Raw genomic sequence first — 19433 nt, forward strand, 5'->3', positions numbered from 1 at the left:
TAGTTGTTTCGCCGTCATTGTGGATGTTGGGTATCGAAGAATCCATAGGTCCGTCATCCTATTCATGTAGCCCCTTCCGCCGGGGTTACTTGCGTAGTAGCATTCCAACAACGCCCTGTTTTCGTCTCTTGCCCACCGATGCCTTCTTGTTCCAGTAGCCCACTTTTCGTCAGGGTGCCCTGGTTCCTCAACACCTGACGCGGACCTTGTTGATCCGGGCGACGTCCGAGCCGGCATGCCTTCATATTTATCTGTCTCGCTCATGTCTGCGGTAGGCTCGCTTAGCATAAGGGGTCTAGCCTTAGGACCCTTACTGGATACAGACGCCCCAGGCAGGAATCGAACTTGCGATCCTGGGTTTTTGATGCATTCATGGTTAAGATATAACCATAATTTATATAAGTTGTGTCCAAGGTACTTCAGCATCTAGCTAGCACCACAGAAGTGGAGTGAACGAAATCCAACTTTTTTGAAATGCCGGGTAATTTCAAATTCATCATTTTAAAAGGCTCAATATATGATGTATGACACACACACTGTTTCTGTGCAATTTGGCACATAATTTGATATCTATGGGTGAAGTGGCTGTATTTCCAAGGGAAGAAAAAATGTTAATGCGTGATCATTTTACTCTCTGCGATGGAGAGTAAAATAAGAAAGAGGAGACATGAGAGGAAGATTAGAGATTCTGTTGTAAGGTAAAGACTGCTTAAGAAGTGGGGTCGCTGTAGCTCAGGAGGTAGAGCAGAGCATCTACTAATCAGAAGGTTGCTTAATGCATCCAAGTGTGAATGTTTGTAAATATTAGGGAGACAAAGCATAGAAAAGGTGCTTGTGTGATTGAGTGAATGGGGCATGATGTTTAATGTGCTTTGAGTGCTCAGGTAGAGTATTAGGATTATGTGTAATTGCATTGGCTGCATTTTTAGATAAATAGTTGTATATAACTTTAATGTTTACAAAATTTGTGCATAAGTTTTCAAAATTTACAATTTATATTTGCATTTCAAGTTATGAAAATAATTTACTAAACATGTCTGTGGTTTTTACAGTAAAAAATATATAACTACTACTAGGATTTTATGTTTTTTGTGTGATTTTATATGAAACGTATACCTACTGCATTTGAATCATTTTAACCATATGTAACACCGGAATATGTGTTGCGTTTTTTTTTTTTTTTTAAGGCTTTGATTTGGCCACCCCATTTGATTTCCATGACACCCTAAGAAAATTTCTCTAGATCCCTGATCAACCAAGGTTTAGGGTGAACCCATGAGGCCTTGCCTGACCCTATCATGTAACTTACTGAGATCAAATGACACAAGATGTTATTGGGCGTTAAGGTGTCTGGAAAGGGATCTCAAACCTGGATTATAGATGGCAGACAGTTGGTGTCACAAGCCACCATCTCTGTTCAAATACTGTCGTTCACAGTGGACATAGATGGCCTCTTTCACTCCTCTATCAAACCATCTGTCTCCTCTGTCCAAAATGTGAACATCTGCATCCTCGTAACAGTGACCTTTAACCTTTAGATGCAGATATAGTCTCGTCTTGTCAAGGTGGCTCTTCTATGTTGTGCTATGCATTTATGAAGTGGCTGTTTGGTTTGTCCAATGTAGAGGTCTGAGCACTCTTCTCTGCACTGTGCAGCATACACAATGTTGTTTAGTTTGTGTTTGGGATTTTTGTTTTTGGGATGAACCAGTTTTTGTCTGAGGGTGCGGCTGGGTCTGAAGTATACTGGGATCTCGTGTTTGGAGAAGACTCTCCTGAGTTTCTCTGATAAACCTGCTACAAAAGGGGATGACAGTATAGTTCCATTTGTCCTTCTGATTCTCTCCAGTTGGTGTCTGACCTTCTTTTCTGTGCATCTTTGGTGATTTTATGAAAGCCCAATTAGAATAACTACATGTTTTAAGAGCTTTCTTTACATGTGTGTTCCTTCTTTTTCCCTTCTGGCATAGAGGGAATGTTTTCTGCCCGGTGTTACAGGGTCCTGATTTCTCCAGGTTTGTGTTCCAGAGGATGGTGGGTGTCAAAGAGTAGGCACTGGTCTGTGTGTGTGGTCTTGTGGCAATGCTAAGGTTTCCATTTTCCTCAATGTGGCAGACTGTTATCCTTTGTGTCTTCCCTATTGAACTTTAAATTTCTGTCTAATGAGTTGATGTGAGCACTGAAGGATTCAACTTCTTGGGTTTTAGTTTTGATCCAGGTGCCATCCATGTATCTGTACCCATGGCTTGGTGCTGTCCTTTTAAAAGAGACAAGAGCTTTTCTTTCCACTTCCTCCATGTAAAGGTTGGCTACAATAGGTGACACTCGGGAGCCCATGGCACATCCATGTTTTTGTCTGTAGAAACCCTTGTTGTATTTAAAATATGTGGTGGTAAGGCCGAGATCTAACAGTGTACAAATTTGTTTGGGGGTGAAGCTGGTTCAGTTTTCCAAGGAGCTGTCTTCTTGTAGTCGTTTTCTGAGAGTCTCCACTGCCTCATTTGTAGGTATGCAAGTGAAGAGTAAAACCACATCAAAGGACACTATGGTTTCATCTGGATCCAGTGCAAGTTTCTGGTCCTTGTTGTTGAAGTCAGTGGAGTTGATGTGATGGGGTTGTTCCCCACAAGGGGCACAAGGATGGTGGCAAGGTGTTTGGAAATGTTGTAGGTAGTTGAGTTTATACTGCTAACACTGGGTCTGAGTGGGAGTCCTTCTTCATGGATCCTTGGAAGTCCGTAAATACAGGGTATAGCATCCCCTTGGTATAGATGACGGTATGTATGTAGGGCGGTCAATGACTTTATCCTTTTCAAGTTCTTGCAGGCAACTGTTGACTTTTGTAGTCGCTTGTGGGGTCTCATTTTAATGCGTCATAGGTACTGTTGTCACTAAGGAGTGCAGTAATTTTTGTGTGATAATCCGTTGGGTTTAGAACAAAAGTGCACCTCCCCTTGTCGGCTGGTAATATGGTGATGTTTTGTTTTTGCTCAGTGATGCAACGGCCTTCTTTTCTTGTATTGTGAGGTTAGACGAAGGGACTTTAGCACTGGAGAGGGTGGATGAAACCTTCATCTTTTGCTCTGCTTCTGTTTGTGTTCATTTATTAATCCATATGGCAGTTTCCGTGGTTAGCAACAGATACATTTTAAGAAAGAGACAAAGCACTCAATTCTGAATTGTAATTTCTGAGCAAATTCTCAATAGAAAGATAGTGGTGGAAGTGTAACTACCAAGGGAGAAGGTTTTACAATCGTATTTGTTTGTAAAGTCAGCAATCTTTTAGGCAGTTTGCATTTGATTTGACTAAATAGTTTGTACATGAAGTTTTCATGTTTCGTTGACCTTTGAAAAGAAAGGTAATAATGCTTCAAAATAATTGCATATTTAAGTTTTCAATAAGTAACAGAAGTTTGTTCTTGAGGATGTCATCAATTTCAATTTAACGTGAATCTGAATCTAAAGTGGTATTAAGCTTTTTAACAACAGGTGCCAAATTTCAGCTTTAAGGTGGCCAAGGGTTGGATAGTGGCAAATGTAACAAAGGCTTCTAAATTGTAATATAATGTAGTTGCTCCCTGGCTGCCCTGAACTTAGCGTCCCCCTTGTCAAATTCCACTTTAACCCCAGACAATAACATGTAGAATATTTCCATTTGCTGGACCGCAGCAGCCACCAAATCGTGACGTTTTCAGTCATCTCATCAGTTTTAAGAATAAGTTCCAACTGGATGACACAATATTTTACACTGTTAGTGTAATTGCATGAATTACTTTTAGTATGAGAAATAAAACATGACTAATGTTTTGTCACATGCCTGAAGGGGTTAAAATAACAACAGTGGACACAGATAATGCAGCTGTTTACGTTGAAATGACTGCAGCTGGCTGAGCTAATTTCCGTGTAATACTGACACAACAGCTCTCTTTTCTCCTGAAAGGTAAATGAGACTCTGCTTTCAGAACAAAATCTTTTCTCTACATGTTACATTTATAAAAGCGCACTCACACATGCCTATACAGAACAAAGGAATACAACACACTCACACTTCACAAACCATGCACATTCATCAAACTGACTCATCATAAGCACTGTTGCAAAGGCTTACCTTCCTCTATAAAGAAATCCACTCATTTTTCAGCTGTATCATTAAAAAACAGCACAAAAGCTCAGTACATAGTATGTCCTCATCTGTCAGGTGAATAGTCCTTGGCCTCAGCCTTCAGAGACCCGAAGATATCCGATTACCTCCTAGCTGCCATTAGAGTTTCAGTAAACACTCAAACCCAGGCATATTACAAGCTGCAAATAGCAAAGTTGCAGAGAATCTTCAGAGTCAAAGCAGAGTGACCACAGTCAGGCTCTTCGGCCACGAGGCTCCCAGAGGAGCGAGCCAAGCACCCAGGCAGTCATTTGACGTGGCAGCGAGAGTCACAGAGAGACGTGGTAAACAGCACCGTGGAGCAAAGGTACACAGAGGCTGCTTGCTTCACCATGAAAGAGTGATCTGTCTCAGCATGCTCCACAACACCCGCTTCACCAGGTATGTGTGCGTGTGTGTGTCAGTGGGTGTATAAACCACACCAACGTTTTCCAGCCATTTCTAATAAAATACTCACTGTCTATTGACTATTTGCCTCTGGTACTTTTTAAAGGCAGGTGGAGCACAAGGAGGATACCTGTGTGTTTGATAGTGTGCATGTGTGTTTATGCACACCTCCTTCTCCCTGTAGGTGTGTCTAACGTGTTGCAACAGGTAAAAGGCGGCATTTAGACACTAATTTCCTCCAACACAAAACACTGAACTGCTTTACATTTTTTCCTGGAGAAAATGTTCAGATCCTTCACATAAAAGCAGCATTAAGCACCTCTGTTATCACTCTCTTGAAAATCAGTTTAAAAGAATCACAGCATAGCTGTGCCGACTAGATCTGAACAAACAAGCAGCACATTGAGGTTGGCCGAGGGAGCTCAGGATCAAAGCTAGACAGCTTTAGGCTAGGAGTCAAAAACAGTGGTCTGGATCAACGTTTGTGGAAATTCTTATTCAGTGCTTCTCCAAACAGGAGGGTGTGGTCTGTGTGAGTCTGTATGTAGGGAGAAAAAATCAGATTTAAACTGTGTTTGGTTTAAAGAAAAACTCCTATGGGCAATTTTAGGTGTGGCAGTTTATTAACACAAAGGATCAAATTGTATATTCATTCACCTGAGAACCAGACCTTTATAAATTAGAGAGAAGCCTCTTCTTTGGTCATAGGAGTTTTAATTTTCTGTTACCTTTCTTAATATTGCATATTCAGTTTAATGTGCACAGATAATGATAATTATCACTTAGTAAACGAAGGGCAAGCACAATTAGACAAGGTGTGCCAAGTTACAGTATTAATGGTTATTTATCATTTGTTTTGCTGCTACTTTACTTCATAAAAGTGTGTGTATAGCAACGAGAAAATTGTATTTGAATTCAAATCTTAATGGCACTCAGAAAACGTGTTTTCATGCAAGGGGAAAACCTTGACTCATAATAATAACAACAATAATAATAATGAAAAAGAAAATAATAATAATAATAATAATAATAATAATAGTAATAATAATAATAATAATATTAAAACACATTCCCAGATCCAAATAAAATCAAATTGTCTCCTCCTTTGGTCATGATCCACCGTTTTAGATAAATAATGTTTTTGTATACAATAATCTTGGAAATGAAGTGAAAGTAGTACAGTAGTGGTAACAAACTGGTGAAAAAAACAGGAAAGACACTGGAATTGTTTTCTGCTTTCTAAACTCCCACAGGTTTTTATATAGATTCACATTTGCCAGACAGCTGTACCCGATGTTCATGTTTGCTGACTGTTTTTATTCACAACCACAATACATGTGCTAATGCTGGCCAAGAGCTCGTGCACCTTTTTTTGACACCTGTTTTTGATTCGCGCTAAAATAAGCCAAACAAAATGGGGAAAAGAAAGATTATAGCGATCATAACTCACTACAGTTTAATTTTATTGAGATAACAAGACCTGTTTAGTAGTAAATTCTACTACTTCATGTACTGCCATGTAATAACAGCTTCATAGGAACTGAGTATGTAAATAACACTTAATATTCATTACATAGAGATACCTTGCTATATTTGGATCTATGTGCATATATGAAATCTAAAACTGGTCAATTCATAATTTAGTGTAACCTGCAATCTGCCAGATAGATACAGATACATGACCTGTAGGTTTGGGGTTAAGGAACAGGGAATGTCTCTTCTCCTCTCTTCCTCACCTTCACTGTCCTTCCATCTTGACCTAAGCATAGATATCCTCACATTCCACACATAGCACGCAGCGTGCAGCTGGCCAGCAGGCCTTATTGGGGCAAGAGACAGAAAATCAGAGGTTGAACTGAGAGGCTTCCCTCAACTGAGCCAAACGCAATTAGCCAAAATAACAAACCCTTCACTCAAGTGTGATTTACTGCTTGGGTCACTTGGAGTCTTGGGTGTTACTGTGTATTCATAATTCCTTACATCAGGCCTATAGTTCCCAACCCATGGGGTTAGGGCAAAAACAATTTCAAAGTAAACTTCAAAGATTATTATAGAAACAAGAATAAGGAAAATGAAAAAGAAGATAATGGCGGGAGAAAATTTAGTAATGAGGGCACTAAGGAAGAGGAAGAAGAGCGGAAAGGCAGGTGTGAAGGTAGGAAGGTATGACATACCTGTGGCAGTATGGATATGTAGGAGAGAGGGCAGTGGTCTTTTTAAGTGGTCTTTGTTTAACACAATCCTGGAGAGAGGGGACATCCCTGAGGAATGGATACCAGGAAGGAGGTGGTGTGACACACCTGCAGTCATTTACCTTTAACTTGTATATTAGCAGAATATTGTTACCACAGAAACTGACATTTGTTTATGAGACTACATTAAGTTACCAGTTTCATCTAAGATTATGATTTTTATCATTTTTTTTAATTCCATATTAATTCTGTGTGCGTATTATTCTCTTCTGACAAGCTGTGGTCACCACTGCATAACAGAAGAATTTATTCACTTAACCTATCAGTCTGTAACTTTTCGATTTTCTTCACTGTTTAGTTATTCTCTTGACTGAGTTGTTGCTGTGTCAGCACGTAGATATTTCACACATGACTCCTGTGGTTTAGAAGAATCAGTCAAATTCCCTTGACTGAGCTCACATCTTTATTTTTGGCAGTCAAACTATGATCATAGAACTTGAGTCGGACCTTCACGCTCCAAAAAGATTGAAAGAGAAATTACGAGAACGGGACAGTTTATTCAGTAGAGCTAGATGTAGAAATTCGGTGTTAAATTTAACTACTATGAATAATGTTATCTGATATTGTTATTCTAGATTGAGGTGATGACAGGCATGAAAGACATGAGACATGAAACAAGAGAGACGAGGGCCAGTCTCCTGACAGAAAGCTACACCCTGTTATTAACCCAATCACATCCTTTACCCTCCTACTTGGACATTCTTTCTTTTTTTTCCCTTGTTACCATAACTTTCAGCTTTCCACCTTGAATCTTGTATCTGTGCTCTTGTGCTTAGACTGCTGTTGCTGGCTAACAATTATAACAGGTCGATGTCAGCCAGTCACCTCAACTCCGTTTACAGTGAATAATTTTTTTTTTACTTTAATCAAAACCTTACTGACTTTAGAAAGAGTATTGCAAAAATAAAAAGTGTTCAAACACAGAAAGGAAATGTGAAGCATTTCTTTTAAACTTTACTAAATTGCATGTAGACATGGCAGAGACAGCCTGCTGAAGTTCAAACCAAGCATTAGGAAGAAAGGGGAGTGAAAGTGACATGGTTCTTGATGCCAGATGGGCTGCTCTCATTTTTTCAGTGGAGAATTTCGAGCTGATAGGAAGGCAACAGTAACTCAGTCGCTTGTTAGAAAAATGTAAGCAGAAGAGCATTTCTGAAAGTATCTGACCTTGAATCAGACTGGTACAGCAGACCACACTGTTGGTCACTACTGTTATCTAAGAACAGGATATGGAGGCTATATTTTGCACAGATTTTTCACCAAAATTCCACAATAGAAGTTTGGAGAAACACAACCCTACTGGTCTCCATAATCACCAGATCTCAGTCCAGTGGAGCATATTTGGGATGTTGTTGAACGTGACATTTGTATGAGCAGCAACTATGTGATACAACATGTTACTAATTACTACTATGATATATGCTTACATGTGATTGGCTTTGCCATGACATGCACCTGTGATCAAGGCTGGAAGTATGTATTTTGTATTGTATCTGTTTTTTGCAAGTAAACCTCTGACAGTGTGTTACTCGATTTGTTCTTTCATACTTATTTGAAAGATGTTCAAAGTAATTAAATTGAAAACCCAATGTAGGACTCATCAGACCAGAACTAAATTTAAACACATCTTAATTGCAGGCAGCAGACTGAGTTAACAAAAATAATAACAGAGCAGCGGATGGGCAAAACAGACTGATAAACTAGGACCAGAGAAAAACACAGACAGATGAGCATGCAGCATAAGGTTATGAGGGAAGATGAAACAAAGACCAGAAGCAAAAAATTGACATAAGCTAAACTAACATTGAAGCAAGACTGAATTCCAACAGCAGGCACTGAGGACAAGACACAGAGATGAGACTCGGATAGACTGGACATCACAGGGAACTGACATAACTAAACAAGAAATCAAGAGCGGCAAATAATCAAACTCAGAAGCACTAGAAAATAATATACATATGTTATAATTCACTGGGCCCACATCCTCATTTTAGGTTTGGCAGCATTTTAGTAGGTAAAGGTGAATGGCTTGGACATGAATTGAGCTGCGGTTTGGGGAAGGCCTCGAAGGGGCCTGGCAGGTCCCCATGTACCAAATGGAAGTGAAGAAGTTAAAGAATTGAAAAGGGGCAGGATGGTGGGGCAAATGAGAATGAACAGCTTGTAGAACTGGGGAAACATATATAGATGACAACTGGAAGGAGCGTGTTTGGAGGCGTGGTCACGCTCCTGGAATTCCGGTACTGAATCTCCAATAAAAACATGTCAAAAGAACATTTCATTATTCCACAACAAAAATTCGAAACACTGGACCATTATAAATGAACTGGTTTGCATATCGTACTCCACCTCAGTACTCAAAGTGCTTTATTCAACATGCCTCATTCAAACTATTCTTTCTGTCTAACATTTACACACATCCTCATGCCGAGAGCATGCAGAGAGCAATCAGAGAGCAACTTGCTGTTAACATCTTTCCCATGCATATTAGGCAAACAGAGCAGTGAGGGATGGAACCACCAACCTACCAGTTTGTAGATAACCTGCTCTATCTCCTGAGCTACAGCCACCCCGATGCTGGACAGTGCTCAGACAACTAGAGCTGTGACTGACAAAGCTGACCATCAACGCAGTCAAAAATACCTTTAGTAGTAAAGTATGTAGAAAAAATATGATCAAAAAGTTGTATTTTTAAGAACTTTATCTTCAGTGGACTTGAGTAAGTTTGTCAGGACTCCATTTGAGCTGTTATCTAAATCTGATACATATGTGACAAATCGTCTGTATGTTACGCGTTGGGAATGAGAATGCTCTGGTGATGTATGTAAACATCTTTCTTTTTTATTAAATGAATGCAAATATTTAGTCCCGCACAAGAGATTTATTAGTGTTTTGTGAATCTTTCTTCACCATGAGTAGAGAATGAGGCACAGACCTTCACTCTCTGTCTTATTAGATGCAGGGTCTGTGTACTGTGCTGGGAGGATGTTGCTGTCCAGTTAATTCAGCAGTTTATGTACAAGCTGTGAATGACGATCTTGAAGAGTGTTTAAAGGCCAAAAATCTGCCAGAAAGACTTTGAATGACAGTTTGTTTTTGTCTTTTTATTTCATCCAAGAGAATTCACTGGTGTGTACTGTTAAAAAACGAAGAATGTTTCACGATAGAAATCAACATCATAAAATAGCTGATCAACAGTTTGAGCATGTGGACATTATTTTCCCAGGTGTTTTCACTCAAATTTAGCCAGAAGACAAATGCATTTATTAGCCCTCCCCCATCCAAAGCGCATATTTTGAAAAACTACTTTATAAATAATCAATAACTCAGTGTGATGGTTTGGCTCAAATATCACAAATCTAAGCTACAAGTGACATAATGCTCAGTCATTAAACATTAACAAACATTACACAAAATTGACAGGTTTTTTTCTTTCTTATTTGCAAAACTGACTTTTGGATAAATGCATCCCACTTACACGTGGAAGTGTCAGCAAATGAAATACATGTGTAAAATACACCTAACAAAGTACATGAATAGTAAATATTTGTTTAACTGAGAACTTGCTGCACTTTTGGGTTTTCAGTTGAAGATGCAAATAAAAATGTTAAAAAAATTAATTAATTGATTTAATTAAAGTAAAAAGTATTTTATCCTATCCTTTTACCCTTTACAACAGTGAAAAGGTAAAAGATTTTTATTACCTTTAGCACAGTACTACAGTAAATGTACAGCTTGAGTTTATCTTCATCTAACACACAAAAGTGGTCCTTAAAGTAATGAATGTTATGCCTGAATCACTGAATGACAACATGAGTAGATGTAAGTGCAAAGTCTGTTAATATATGGAGTAGAAAGTACATACATTTGTTTAAAATGTAGGGAGTAAAAGTAAAAAGTAAAAATAACTACTAAAGTAAAGTACAGATACCTGAAAACTCCACTTACAGTTAGGTCCATAAATGTTTGGACAGACAGAGACAACCTTTTTGGTTCTGTATATTACCACAATGAATTTTAAATGAAACAACTCAGCTCAGACTTTCAGCTTTAATTCGGTGGGTTAAACAAAAAAACCTGCATAAAAATGTGTAGAATTAAACCATTTTATCATTTTAGGGGCTGTTGCCATGATTTTGCTCAAAATAAATAAAATGTAATTAATTGAATTTTAAATGTGTTATATTTAAAGTGATGATCCTATAATCTAGAGAAAACAAAAACTGTAATAATGTTGGTTTGTGGTCACCTAATCCAAAACTAACTGTAAGCCCTGTCTTAAGAGTAGACATGATGTCTGTCACCAAAACCTAGACTGGGAGCTAGTTCCACAGGAGAGGGCCTGATATCTTGTTTGTGTGCCTGGAATCATACGTTTAGAAACTCTGGCCTGCAATTGGAGAGCAAAGGATTCAATTGGGATAATATGATAGCATTTGATCTTTAACACATCACAGGACCTGATCAAAAAGGACTTTGTCATGTGATTGGAAAGAATGTAGCATATTCAGCCTAATCAGAGTGACCACATTCTATATATAATGAGATCAGCATACATGTACAATTGCAATCTAACTTTCAAACTATTGTCTAAATATTTTTGATATAAATGTAAAATATTGCATAAATTACATCAGCACTGCCAGTCAGAACAGTCATTGAAATATGTGAATTTGCTTTTCCTTTATTCTCTGTCTTCTATCTAAAAAACACTTGAGAAAGCCTAGAAACTTGTTGGAGAGAAGTAATTCATTCAAGAGATGGAAAAATCACAAGTACTGCCCTTTAGATGGAAAGCTACAGTAGAGGAAGAGCTCTGTGCTGAGACTGCTAATGAAAATCATATAGCTCAGAAATCAATAAATCACTTAGGAACAGGAAACAGTTATTGACTAATAACAGTCCCAGACCTCCTGCGGACCAATCAGATGCTTATCACCACCTGACAGCATCAACACTGGATTTTGGTTTACAACATAATATGCCTGCTGGGCGGGTATATAACGACACATTGCGTTCTTATGCACTGCATTTCCTCTAAATTTGTTTTCAGTTACACGAGAATAAGTGTCTCCATCTTTATTGCTGTTATTCCGCCAAACCGGTTCTACATTACAGCACAAACAGAAATAGACGATGCGTGACTACCTCGTATGTAAGTCGTATGTTGCGGTGACAGCAGCATCTCTCTTTAGCCATCTTCTTCTTCACCTCCACGAGCACATCATCATCGGTATCCGTTTATTACCCCTTCATCATCCGGTCATGGTTGCAGGAGTCACCTCAATCTGGAGTCAGAGATGCTGCTGCTATGACGCCACCACTAATGCTCCCGTTGCAGCTCATTGGTCGGTTAAGCGCCCCCCCCCCCCCCCCCCCCCCCCTCCCCACACACACACACCCGGCCCCCTCCATTAGGGTATTCTGGATTTTCATTTTTATGCCCGCAGATTGTGTCCCCCCTTCCCGCAGACGTCCAAGGAAACCATGTGACCGGCTCGTCAATGCGGGGAGTTGCGAGGTGAGGGGTAAAACATGTGCAAAAAAAACAATGCTTTGCTTGGATAGATGACATATTCTTTTAGACAGACTGGCAGCATGTCAAGAGGCACGCTATTACCATAAGAGACATGAATAAGGATAAGAAATGCATATTACAACTGAATACTATTAAGGCATGTGAGATATCGATAAGTGAGACAGCTGTCCGAATTTAAATGTTACAAAACTTACAAAAGTCTACTAAAATGAAAATTCACCGTGAAAGGTAAAACTAAATGTAGGCTATAGAACAGAGTATGAACCGAGCTTTTCTTTTCCTGTCTTTTTCCTGTCCTCATCTCCACAATAAAATAACAAGGTCATTACATGTGTTTCCCTCTGTGTGTTTATATGAGTGAATTTCCCTTTTTTTGATTTGAAATTTCCTTTAAATGGGTCCTGGTTTTTGCTTCAAACTAGTCTGTGCGAGCCATTGATGTTATGTCACCTAGTGGCCAAATAATGCATTACATTCCACAGTTGATGTACAGTCATGTAAAATCGTGTATTTCCGTTGTGTGGTGTTTATGTGCACATACGTTCTTTCAGATACTCCTCAATGTGTTTTTATTTCATGACATGTGCTCAGATGAAAAAAGGGATGTGTTCCATACATTCCACGTGTGCCACATGTATTCAAGCTACAGACGCCATTCTTCCTTTTTATTTTTTGTTTTATTGTTAAATATGACTATATATATTATTCAGAAATTGTCAGAAAAGTTATATTTTGGAATGAGAATGTTTTTTTAAAAAAAAATTAGGGTGTGCTCAAATATGGAGCTTTACAGGAATGCAGGAATTTTATTTTATTTTTATTTTCATATTTTAATTAGCCAATACTCAAGACCACAAAAGTTTTAAGCAAATATTAAATGGTTGAGCAAAAAAAATCTGATTTGACTTGAGATGAAGTGACTCACCCATTTCTCTTTATTCAATTCAATGTTATTTGTGTAGCACCAAATCACAACAACAGTGCAAGGAGCTTTATATTGTAATTTGAAGGTGTAAGGTGAAGACCCCACAATATTATAAAGTGAATAGAGCAAATCACAACAATCATGACTGCCAATGAGCAAGTGTTTTTGCAAAAGTGGGAAGGAAGGAAGGAAGGAAGGAAGGAAGGAAGGAAGGAAGGAAGGAAGGAAGGAAGGAAGGAAAGGAAAAACTCCTTTTTAACAGGAAGAAGCATCCAACAGAATAAGGCATCTGGTGTGACCGGTTGGGTGTGAGTAGATGAAGACAGGACAAAGACATACTGTTGAAGAGAGACAAAGATTAATAGCAACAAATAATTAAATACATGCATTAAATTTGTATATTAACAATAAATAAATAAATGAATATATAAAATTGAACTGAATTAAACTATAGCTAAACAAAACTATAGTTCAAAACGCGTGTGATAAAAATGAATGGACAGATGAATGAAAAGAATATTAAAGCTAGACTTTAAAAGAAAATAATAATAAGATGTCCCAGATTTACAGAGGGCTTTTTGTAGAGCAGCAAACTGGCTTTTTGTGCTAAATGATGCTTTTCTAATTTAGTGAGATACTATTTACTCTCCAGCTTACCAGTTTTCCACTTTAAAGTGTGTTTGAGAGTTATACCAGGGAGTCAAGTACTTCTGATTTGAGGCTCTAATTTTTAGAGGGGCTACAGTATCTAGAGTTGTAAACAGTGAAGAGGCGTGGCACAAAATAATCAACCTCTGTGGGAGTAGCGTAGCTCTGCACTGTGTTGGCACAAAGCAATGAAGAAGAGAGCTGTGGATGAATTATTTCCTTAAACTTAGTTACAGCACTTTGAGGAAGACATCTGCTGTGATGAAATCTACTCCCTACTGCTGTGTAATCCAATATTGTAAATTGAAATGTTATCAGGAAATAATCAGAACAAAGACAGTTTAGGAAATATTGTTAAATGTTCAGTTTCTATGCCATAAGTTAGAACAGGACAGAGTGTGATTAAAGTGGTGGGAGGGCTCTTTTACCTTTTGAAAGAAGCCAGTTGAGTCTAATAACAGATTAAATGCCATGCTGAGGCTGTCATTTTTAGCATCTACATGGATGTTAAAATCACCCACAATAATTATATTATCCGAGCTGAGCACTAAATCAGATAAGAAGTCTGAGAATTAAGACAAAATCTCTGTGTAAGGCCCAGGTGGACGATAGATAATATCAAATAGAACTGGATTTTGAGTTTTCCAGCTGGAGTGGACAAGGCTAAGTCTCAGGCTTTTAAATGGATTATAACTCTTTCTGCTTCTTTACTTGATTTACAAGCTGAGGTGGGGGATTGTTGCCAAAAAATTGTTGATAAGTGATTAAAACATGTATTAATAGGGACTTGGAAGAGAGAGAGGTGATGTTTAATAATCCACATTTCACTGTTTTACGCTTTGGTGCAGATGTGGATGCTGTATTGTCCTGTTTTTTATGTTTAAGTTGTTTTTTGCTGGTTTTTAGTTTGTTTTTTGTCTGTTTGGGAGCAGACACAGTCTAAGGGGATGGGGTTTCAGGTGAGACCAGAAGAGAGAAGCTGCAGAGAGGCGTGTAAGACTGCAACTCTGCTTTGTGGTTTAGTACATTTGTTCAGATTTTTAGAAATGAGAGCTGCTCCATCCAAACTGGGATGATGCCATCTAATATAACCAAGTTTCCCCAGAAAGATTCCCATTTATCTAAAAAGCCCATGTCATTTTTGGACATCACTCAGCCAGCAACTTAAGGAGAAAATGAGGCTAAACATGTCACTGGTCTGTTTGGGGTAGAGACCAGAGCAAACTACAGAGTCCAACATTGTTTTTGCAAAGTCACACATCAATTCCATGTTGTTTTTTCGATTGGTCATGTTTCGATTGTCATTACTGCCGACATAAACTATAATTTTACAGAATGTTCATTTACCCTGAGCCATTTTCTTCAGTGTCACCTGTTCTGGCCCCTGGAAGACAAGACTATAGTTGCTGGTGTCTCTATCTTCACATATCTCAGAACTGAATGAGTTGGTGGTGTACCGGGCGCTTCTGTTTAGGAATACGTGTCATCCTCACCATCATCCAGCCAGCTTAGGACCGCTTGGGACAATCTGCTTGAACTAATGGGTTTCGTTGATGAATATATTAAAATATCCTACTGCACTGTTGTGAGGCTGGACAGTCAAGTGGGGAGAATCATATTTGTGTACCAATCTCATTCAATCAGTATCATATAAACAATTTATCATTCAAATCTTTTTTTGATCATTTATTTCGAGAGTAGAAGGCTGATGTTTGTTTAGTCTATGTCAGGGCAGTAGCTGTAGCTGTGGCAGAGACTGGCTGGAAGTTAAAGGCTCTCAGAGTGATGGTCTATAATTCTCTGTGGGTAAAAGGTGAATTAGCTTCCTGTGATGAGCCCAAGGATTTTAAGGTCTTAGTGTCCACATTGACAAAATCCAATTCCCGCCTAAGCCATGGGGATACTGGTGTGCGTGTGAGACTGTTCCTAAAGACGAACAACCCCACATGCTACCGTCAGCTACTATCTGCTACACTCAACAACAATTCTTCTTGTAGGCTTCTTCCACTGCAGAAAATATTCTTGGATATCCTTAGTTTGAGACTCACATTAACCGGAAAAATTAAAAAAATGAAAGCTAAAGCTCTTACTGTTCTTTCCTCTGCCTACAGTCAGCAATTCTGCCCATAGGCAAACGATCAAAAGCAACATGATCATTTGCCATCTGAGTATTGTCTTGGTCCTGAGCTGTATAATGAAAGAGGTTTCAACAAGGAAAAAGCTTTAGCCTTACTCCGACATTGGACATATGACTGTGCCACTGACTTCCTTCCTGGGCACTGATTCCCTCCAATCATTTTATAGCCTCTCAGGCCCTGAACATCTAACCATGTATCAAGGACTCACTTGATGCTGGAGTCATCCGACCCTCATCCTCCCCAGCAGGTGGGGAGCTATATTATGTCCATGTATAGATTTGAGGACTAAACCAGATCACACTTCTGCTGTCTTACAGGTCATGGTCCATGACCTTCTCAGAGATTTCCTGAATATATTTGTCTACCTGGATACTAATCTTCTTGAGAAGGGGAACACTATACTCATATCATAAAGGTACTTCAAAAGTTTGTGGAAAATAACATTTTTATCAAAGCAGAGAATAATACACTTCATGCCAAGCGGCTAACTGGCTTATACTCTGGAGAGATGGCTTGTGAGGGCAGACACAGAGACAGTTAAAGCAGTAACCGATCTATCTGCGCCTCCTCCTGTCAGTTATCAGTTGTTTGAATCTGCTTACTGAATGCAGCTGTTACAAAAACTATGACAGTAGCGTAGCTAAAGCGTGGTATGGTCACAGCAGAACTGCCAGAAATAAATGGTCTCATCACTGTACATTTCATCAAATTTCTATGCAGTACCCAAATTTCAATTATATACAGTGCTGTGAATTTCATGCTTTTCTTGATTTATAATTTTTTACCACACGTTTAAGATTATCAAACAAATTTTAATATTAGACGTTAACACAACATGCAACTTTTAAATGATTTTATTTATTAAGGGAGTAAAGGTATCCAAATCTAAATCATGAATTAACTGTAATTAACAAAACTTTCTGAAAAGCTGAGTTTAGTTTCACTAGCCACACTCAGGCCTGTTTGCTGATCAAGAAATCATTCAAACACAACCAGGAACCTGAAGTAGACTAAAAGATCTCAAAAAGCAACACATTATCCCGCGATCTAAAGAAAACAGAGAAGAGGTGAGAAACAAATTCATTGGCATCTAGAAAGGCTAAAAAATATATTTCTTGATTCCCCAAAAAACCACAGTGAGAGCCAATATCCACTAATTGAGAAAACTTGTAACAGTGGTGAACTTTCCCACTAGTGGCCGGCCTATCAAAGTAAAAAAAGAGGGCATAAACAACTCATCCAGGGGGTCACACCAAAATACCCAGAACAGCCTCAGTTAAGGTTCAGGTTTCAACAACAACAAAGGGAATGGGCAAAAACAGCATCCATGGATTGCATAATGTTAAACGTTAAACCACTATTAACCAAAACGAACACAGACTTGCCTCACATTTGCCAAAAAGTATCTAGATCATGACACAGACTTTTGGGAAAATATTCTGTCGACTGACAAGACAAAAGTTGAGATTTTTGGTTTGTGTCCTGTTCCACCTGGTGGAAGGTGGAACACAAACACAGCTTTTCATGATAAGAAAATCCTACCAACAATCAAACGTGCTGGTGGCTAAGAATGGTTAAATTCTGCTCTCTACTAGAAATTCTTGAAGGAGAATTTCTGACCATCAGTTTGTGGTCTGATGTGCAAACGGAGATGGGTTATGTAGATGGATAATGATCTGAATCACACCAAAAAGTCTACCTCTGAATGGCTAAATGTATTAATAAAATAAATGAATAAAAATCTGGATTTAAATCAGAGTGAGATGCCTTGGCATGACCTTAAGTAGGCCATTCATGCCCAAAAACTCCAGTGTGACTGAATTAAAACAATTCGGCAAGGAAGGGTGGCCAAAAATTCCTCGACAGCGATCTTAAAGACTCATTGCCAGCTATCACGAATCCTTGATTGCAGTACTTGCTGTCAAGCAGCAATAACCGGAGGCACAACCAGTGTGATGGACCGAGTTGAAAAACAGGAGGAGTCCCAGGAATTATTAGAAAAACATAGTTTCCATTTATTTAACCCCCAAAAATTATATTTACAAGACTAATAAATGTTGAGCTCATAAAAGAGGTCAAAGAAACAAAACTGAACTGAACTCAGGCAACGACTGCAAACTTAACAAACCAAATGACTGCCCAAACATACATAATTGACCTAAACATGAAATGACATACTAGGGTATATATAATGGCTGATCAGACCATTGTGACACATGAGGGGTAACAAACAAACACAATCATAAATCACAAACGATGCAGTACAATCTAGTTTGTTAATAAACTAACCACTAAAGAAGAAAATCAAAAAACCCCATTAAACCCTAAACTCAAATATTTAATTAAATACAAATACTTTGTTTTTAAAGTAAAGAAAACACACATTCCCCCCTTCAGCAGGAAGTGGTGGTGTGGTCCAATTATCTTCCTTTGTATTTAATGGTTTCAAACCCTGGCTACCATCTTTTGTCCAGCAACTCCCAGGGATGATGGCAGGTAAGAAATAAAAAGACAAAAGTTAGTCAGAAAGCAAAGAAATTAAGTAGTATGAATACATAAGTAAACTAAATGTGCGCGCTTACAAATAGAACAAATGTATCCAAACCAATCAATGAAGTTATTGGCAACTAAAATGTATTACTATGTTCAAATGAATGAAAATACAAAAGTTACCGACTTTAGAGTGTGGCCATGGGTTTGGCCATCACAACCAGTCATTAGGTTTAAAACTGCAGTTTTCATTCTTTTGTATCTTTGTCAAAATTTGTTTGATGATCTGAACCATGTATGTGACAAATACGCAACAAAAAAGGAAGGGGGACAAATACTTGGATACCTTAAACAATAAACATGACTAGTCCTTGTGGAATGCCTGTTTTACATGGTCTCGGTGATTACATCCATGAGGTCAACAGACAACTACAAGATATATGAATGTAATCTGCAAATTAGTCTTTTTTTTATTTAAAGCTACTTATGAGGTTTATTTAAGGGAAACTCAAATGCTGTGTGAGGTAAATGGGTGTGTAGATGTGTTGATGAGTGACGTTACGTTTACGTCTGCTTGCTCTTTTGTAGAGAATATTTGGACCTTTCTGCAGTTTCCTGCTCTGTTTGTTTGAATTAGTCATAATTGCGTGTGACGCTCCTACTCACGTTAGGACATTTCAGCTGACTGTTAATATTAGCTCATTCCTGCGCCCAGAGCTGATGGAGTGATCAAAAGCTTTACTGCTGAAGGAAATATGCTGCTTGTCCCAGCCTGGCACTGATATTCATCACCACCTCAACTCTGCCGGCCCACAGGTGGCTCCCTTATTACAAACACATGTTACATAGCTGCTCAGTCGCTCAAAAAAAAAAAAAGTTCAAGTAGAGAGTC

The 19433-nt window shown here is 38.5% G+C and overlaps 1 protein-coding gene across 3 annotated transcripts in view; it reads right to left on the bottom strand.

The window, feature by feature from the left end:
• pde4dip (phosphodiesterase 4D interacting protein) overlaps window positions 1-12107 on the bottom strand; it is a 97596-nt gene extending 85489 nt beyond the window's left edge. For 2 of the 3 annotated variants that reach the window (XM_004569353.4, XM_004569352.4), the window contains exon 1: window positions 4109-4603. In XM_004569353.4, the coding sequence (XP_004569410.3) occupies window positions 4109-4134 (26 nt within the window). In that variant the 5' untranslated portion in view covers window positions 4135-4603. Of the gene's footprint in view, window positions 1-4108; window positions 4604-11949 lie in introns of those variants that run through there. The other variant, XM_076876099.1, reaches the window with a different exon arrangement.
• Window positions 12108-19433: the final 7326 nt, after the last annotated feature.

This window comes from Maylandia zebra, linkage group LG17 (genome assembly GCF_041146795.1).
Source record: "Maylandia zebra isolate NMK-2024a linkage group LG17, Mzebra_GT3a, whole genome shotgun sequence".
Taxonomy (NCBI): Eukaryota; Metazoa; Chordata; class Actinopteri; order Cichliformes; family Cichlidae; genus Maylandia; species Maylandia zebra.